Below are 6,080 nucleotides of genomic sequence, written 5' to 3' on the forward strand. Positions count from 1 at the left end.
TAATGAATGACTTTTTTTGGATATGTGACCCATTTCTGTGCGTCTTTCATTGTTTTCTGAGCTTAACCCTACTGACAGGACTGTGTTTCTGAGTGTGTCGCAGGGAAATGGAGAATACAGAATGATTGCATTGCGCAAACAGCAACACGGCCTCGCCGGTCATAACTCCGTGCGCCATGTTGCCTTTCCACTGAGTCCTCTGACATGAGGAAATAGGCCGCTAGGCGCTCAGGAAAAATAAAATAAAGGAGTCAATGTGGCTGTAAGCGTGCACAAAAACTGAATTTTCGCCGATTAAAAACCCCACTGATCGTCTTCCATCTTGACCCGAGTAAGAATTTGATCCGTGTATTGGAGATTGAATTGACATAATATCCATAAACACGAAAGCACAATAGGCTCGCTGCAGTGGGCCAGTCCTTGAAGATCAAACAAAGACCATCCGGTTACATGCCGACCTGACAGCACAGGAACTCTCTGTGCGGATTTTAAAAAATACTATCAAGGCTGTTGATTTAAATAGGTAGGCCACTCATATCTCACACATTTTTGGTGAGTGATCCAGTACAAACACTGAACAGATTCGAGAAAGCAACTTATTTACCTACCCTGATAGTCAGCGTTAGCGTTTACACTAAACACTGTTATTTACCAGTTCGGATATCTCACGGTGTAACACTTAACTGTAAGACTGTAGATATCAGAAAGCTAGGACGTCATTTGATTTCACAGAAGGTAAATAAAGGATTTATTAGAAGGTGATTATATTATCTGGGGATACGGGCCCTCTTGTGTCCACAGGGAGAATTACATGCTTTCGATTTTACAGGAAATTGTGTACAGTAGGTACGTGGAAAAGAATGTATTTTATTTTGGTTTCACATACAACACATTAGTATTTATTACACAAACCACAAAGCATTTTTTTCAGTTTTTCAGTAATTTCCCCCCCTAATAAACAGCATAACATACACGTAAATCTGGAAGTGCTTATAAAGTGAGTTTGGAGATGATGTTACAATACATAAAACTATTCACAAAGTGCAATAATAACAAATACTGTGTTCAAAAAAATATTATAAAGTGAGTCTTACCAGTTCAAGCAATTAAAAGTATATTGCAGTGCTGCCATTTTAGGTATGATGCAGGATAATATCACAAAATAATACACAGATGGAACTAGACGCCACATAAAGGATAACTATACTTCAACATATGTATGCACAGGAAAAAGTATATTTGTTTGGCAGTAAGTACTAAAATGCAGTTTTATAAACGTAGAAAATGTCACAAAGAACTGGGTCATAACACATTAAAGCAGAGAAAGAACAACTCAAGGCAAGAATGCTTGATGAAAAAAAAGGATTAACTCTCAGTAAGGTTTTAACCCGACTGATAAATACATGTTTTGCCTTTACTGATTAGTGCGATTAATTCATTCACATGCATCTCTGCCAAACTGGAATAACATACTTGTAATTGATTCATGTATTATGATAAAATGAAGACAATGTCAAACACTGTACAAACACTCAGTCAGAACCATTTCTAAATGGCAAAAAGTTATTTCCTCCAACATTTGAGATCCCATCGGCATCTTCTTGCTCATGCACATTTTCCAGCACTGGAGAGAGAGCTGCAGAACTATTCACTGGATTCATCCACTTTGCAAATGGGCTCACAGAGGGGTCTTTTCTCCATCAGGTTGTATGGAAAAGGTGGAACATCACAGCCAGTGAAGTCCAGTTTCTTGGGAACACTGCAGTTAATAAAGTCAAGTTTCTTGGTGCCGTCACAACCAAACTCCAGCCTCTTGAGCCGAGCTAGATTCTTGATGCTGCCGGGGGGCCGTCCGGGGCTGACCTTATATCCTGCTGCTTTGGTGGTACCAAGGGGCCTTCCCGGGCTTGTTTTGAACCCAGCTGCTCTAGTGGTCCCGAGTGGACGTCCAGTACTTGTACGGTATCCTGCTGACTTTGTGGTCCCTGATGGCCTCCCTCTCCTCCCCGACTTAACTATGCTCTTCTTCTTTTTAGAGCCATCCAGCCCCGCCGCCTCACTGCTCCTGATCCTCACTGTCTGAGGGTGGAAGTCGTTCTGGGTGCCTTGCATTTGACATATCATGGCTTTGTGCATGCCCTGCGGCAAAGGGGCTAGGCCGGCAAGGGACAGCTGCAAACCAGGGGTTGTCTGAGATGGGTAGAATTTGTTGGACTGTGTGCTACAGAGATCAAAGTGGCTGGCTGGATGACAGTCCTCTGCCAGCCCACTCATACAATAGTCACTGCTGCTGCTTGTCACTTGATGCATCATTTTCTGTTGGAATGCAGAGAAATACAAACATTAGGTGGAAAAGCTACTCATGCAAATGTGAACCAAGAAAAACAAACCCAAAGAAGCATTTTTAGTAGCTTACTTTTGATGGAGCCAATAGGCCTTTTAGCGTTGCAACAAAACACATTTTACGTCAAGACAAAGCGAGGTAAACTACAACTATAGTTAGCATAAAGCCAAACAAGTCTCGCAGAAAAATAAATGTTACCGCATGCAATACCTTGTTTATTTTAAACGTAAAATAAATAGTTCGTACCTCATTTGTTTGGTGAATGTTAGATGGAAAGGGTTAATTTCGGAACGCATACATTATCCTTTTCTGTCAGCGACAACATGTTTATGAAGACGCTGCTCAAACTACGCCCTGGCATTCATGAGTATTGTCTTGTAGCGGGGCTGCGATTTCGGCTGTTTATTTCATGGCCATTTAATCCTTTAAGCAGAGGTTTAGATGAGAGGAGCAGCCATTTTCGCCTGGATTTTTTTTTGATAAAACAGGATGCGCTGACCACGCATGCGCACATTTTCGGAAACGGCAGAGACAAATCGGCATCCCCCATTGTGGCTCTGGCAGATTAAACAAAGACGCATCATAATAGCGTGCGTAACTAAACAAAGGACCCTTAGTTACATTATAACAAATAAATAAAAATGGACACAACTCCAGCAATACCATCATCTGCTACATTGTTCAAAGTGTGGAAGTACTCTAATACAATTACGCTTTTAAAATCAGTATTGCTGGTAATTAGGAACTAAGAGTGTACATGTGCCACAATTACAACAACAGAGACACACCTTCACTTTTTGTATGTTTTATTAACATCCATATCAACTTAAGTATAGACACTGGATTTATGGAGCAAATGCAGTGCCAGGACAGCAATATACATTTCAGTGTTTCCCCCGATGGACTTCTCCAAACGTATGAAAGTCCATAGGACTTATGTTTCCTTGATGAGCTTGGTGAGCTTCTGAATCTTTGTTTTGGTGGACATGTCCACATATTTGTCCCCGATACTGACGATCATGCCACCAAGGATGGTAGAATCCAGCTGTGAAGAGGAGACAACGTTTTAATTACATGCAACACTTAAAATGTTAGGTTAGAGTGTTTTTTTAAATTAGCTTTACTTATATTAATGCATTTGTGAACTAAGACTATATTTAGTATGGTACGGAAAATAATTTTTTGTTCCGATTGGCTTCCAATCTTGAATTCTAGGCATGGAACATTTTTTGGGGCAACAGTCAACCTTGACTATTGATAACAGTGCTCTAAGAATTTCACAGGATTATTTTAAAAGGTCTACCATTTCATATATGTGAATATAACTTTTTCTGCTATAGTTTTTTAATAGAATATATGCAAAAGTATTTCTTGTATTTTCATTTTGTTTCTTAAATAAAATAAAAAAAGTTATCCCATGTACCCAAAGGCTTAATAAATGAGATAAACTTGGAGTCACGACAACTGCAGAATGTTAATTTGTATGTGTGTGTGATCTTGCAACATACCTTTGTTTCCAGCTTGATAGATTCATGCTTCTGAAGAAAGCCCTTGAGAGCTACTTTCAGGTCAGCAAGGCTAGCTGCATCCAAAGGCTGAAAATTGACAAATGTTCCTTGGTTGATTGTATAACATATTTGCAGTAAACAGATGCAAAAGTAACTGATACAGAATAATGACTGCGGTTTAAGGTGACCAGTGTCAATGTGGAGTCCAATCCACAAGGATGTGGAGTCAGATAGATATTGTGTCAACTCATTTTATACCTGTGCAGTGGTGACGGTGCAGGAGACCTCTCCACGGTGTGCACTCATCATTTTGCCATAAGCAGCGATAACGTCAGCAGTTATAGTAAGACGACCATTATCAGCCAACACATCTGCAAAACAAAAAGGAGGATACATTTGAGGAAGATGCAACACTGTCCGTTTCCCTGCATTACCAACGGATGGCCTTCAGTTCAGCTAGAGTGTAGAAAAGCCTATTTAACCTAACATATCTAACTTTATAATATAAATAGTGTTTAGGCAATTACCGTTTAACTGCCTTGTTCCAAAAAACCCTTACAGAGATTATTAGACCACAAGAAGCTAACGTATGACCACAAGAAGCTAACGTATGTCTCTGACCTCTACGGAGGTCAGACAAATATTATGTTCTACTACTCTATTTTGCTGCACAAGATGGTTTTCATTCCCATGTGACTTCTTATTTTAGATAAAAACAACAGAAACATTTGTGTGTATACCCAACACACTGAAGTCAGTAGAATTTCAATCTAGCACAAACTATAAATAATTAAAATGGTTGAGGCTAGGCAAACAAACGTGTTTTTACATATTCAACATTGAAAACACTGCACATTTAAGATTACTTTTTCATACGTTTTGCATGTTGTAATTGGACTCCTTTATGCTTTTTTATGGTAACGACCTTACACTACACTCACATACCAATTCACATTGCATACCTGTGTTCTACTCATCTTTAATTAGTACAAATTCATGCTAAAACTTCTAGCAGTATTGATGGCAGTAACTCACTGATGAGGTTGAAGGTGATGGGGGAAACCTTGGACTTTGCAAGACCATCCTGGAAGGTCTTCTGCTTGAAGCTGCGCTTTACATGAGGATTCATTACAATACTGGAAACCTTGGGGTCCTTGATCAGGGACTGAAAAACAAGATTGCAGAAGGCAAGAGGACACTCAATTCATGTACTATAATAGAAATGCATGTTGAATTGAAACACCATGGATGAGCAAAAACTGAAAATGAATCCATAATTATCCTTATGTCTGATACACAGGACATTGTAACACTGTAAATTGATTACCAACAATTATATTCTTATCAACTTGTGATAAAACGTTGAGAAAACACTCCTCCTCATAGTCACCTTTACATAATTAAAACTGCACTTCAAGGTCTTAACTGTTCACTTACAGACACTTTCCCCAGCTCCTGCTCCACTTGGTCCAGAATGTTCTGCTTGCTGGCAGCCGAGAACAGAGCAGTGGCATAGCGTCCCTCCACCCCGTAGACCGTGATGGGAGCCTTTAAAGACATGTACACACAGATTAACTGCGAACTCTAATCATTCTTAAACAAGCGTCCTGCAGTGTGACGATATTTACCTTGACCAGTTTTTGTCTGATGACAGACGTGCTGAACTGGCGGGCCTAGAAAATAAAAAATAAATGATGTCAACACAGATAAAGCAGAACATTAGCCGATTAAACTTTAGGAACCAAGTGTACCGTTTACGTTAAACTGAGCTAGCTGGTAGGCTAACACATTAGCAGTCATTCAAGTGCAAAGGCCTCGTGTGGGTTTTTTGTACATTAAGAGTTACATCCTGGTCTCCAAAGGCAATACAACACAATAAGATGTGCAACTGAAATGATAAACAAGTCGGTCAAAATCACTGTAACATGATTAAAATCACCAAAATCATTGAATGTCTTACCTGCTGTCCTAGCATGAGTGCTGCCATTTTCTCCTACAGCTGTGTAGAGTAGAACAAACAACTGCGCATGTGCCCTTGAGAGGAAGGAGTGTGACTGTGGGTAATGTAGTCTTTCCAGTGTGGCGCATTCTGACAGGTCAGGTCTATAAACAACATTTCTAAAAATAACAAATGTGGGGCCATTCAGTAGTGTAAAAAGCAAATAAACATTGGAGTTGCTTTTCTGTTTATATAATATGACGTGTAAACCCAAAATAGACACACTGTC

The 6,080-nt window shown here is 39.7% G+C and overlaps 2 protein-coding genes across 2 annotated transcripts; both read right to left on the bottom strand.

Annotated features, from left to right (window-relative positions):
• Window positions 1-847: 847 nt before the first annotated feature.
• LOC104947750 (UPF0461 protein C5orf24 homolog) lies at window positions 848-2,847 on the bottom strand. The gene is made up of 2 exons (XM_010773835.1): window positions 2,591-2,847; window positions 848-2,316 (listed from the first exon to the last, which is right to left on the bottom strand). Exon 2 carries the CDS (start codon window positions 2,311-2,313, stop codon window positions 1,645-1,647), a length of 669 nt encoding a protein of 222 aa, XP_010772137.1. The 5' UTR covers window positions 2,314-2,316; window positions 2,591-2,847; the 3' UTR covers window positions 848-1,644.
• A 286-nt stretch (window positions 2,848-3,133) lies between these two features.
• On the bottom strand, window positions 3,134-5,880 carry atp5po (ATP synthase peripheral stalk subunit OSCP). Its single transcript, XM_010773836.1, has 7 exons — window positions 5,813-5,880; window positions 5,481-5,525; window positions 5,290-5,400; window positions 4,888-5,017; window positions 4,111-4,223; window positions 3,853-3,939; window positions 3,134-3,389 (listed from the first exon to the last, which is right to left on the bottom strand). The coding sequence occupies exons 1-7, from the start codon at window positions 5,837-5,839 to the stop codon at window positions 3,279-3,281; spliced, it is 624 nt and encodes a 207-aa protein (XP_010772138.1). The 5' UTR covers window positions 5,840-5,880; the 3' UTR covers window positions 3,134-3,278.
• Between the last annotated feature and the right edge of the window lie 200 nt (window positions 5,881-6,080).

This window comes from Notothenia coriiceps, unplaced genomic scaffold (genome assembly GCF_000735185.1).
Source record: "Notothenia coriiceps isolate Sejong01 unplaced genomic scaffold, NC01 NC01_scaffold00012998, whole genome shotgun sequence".
NCBI classification, from domain to species: Eukaryota; Metazoa; Chordata; class Actinopteri; order Perciformes; family Nototheniidae; genus Notothenia; species Notothenia coriiceps.

Bases quoted from the DNA above. Each gene is read 5' to 3' on its own strand.
- LOC104947750 (XM_010773835.1), bottom strand. From the start codon at position 2,313: ATGATGCATCAAGTGACAAGCAGCAGCAGTGACTATTGTATGAGTGGG.
- atp5po (XM_010773836.1), bottom strand. From the start codon at position 5,839: ATGGCAGCACTCATGCTAGGACAGCAG. The intron at 5,401-5,480 runs GTAAATATCGTC...ATGTCTTTAAAG, and splicing joins TCAGACAAAAACTGGTCAAG to GCTCCCATCACGGTCTACGG. The intron at 4,224-4,887 runs GTGAGTTACTGC...TTTGTTTTGCAG, and splicing joins CATCACCTTCAACCTCATCA to ATGTGTTGGCTGATAATGGT.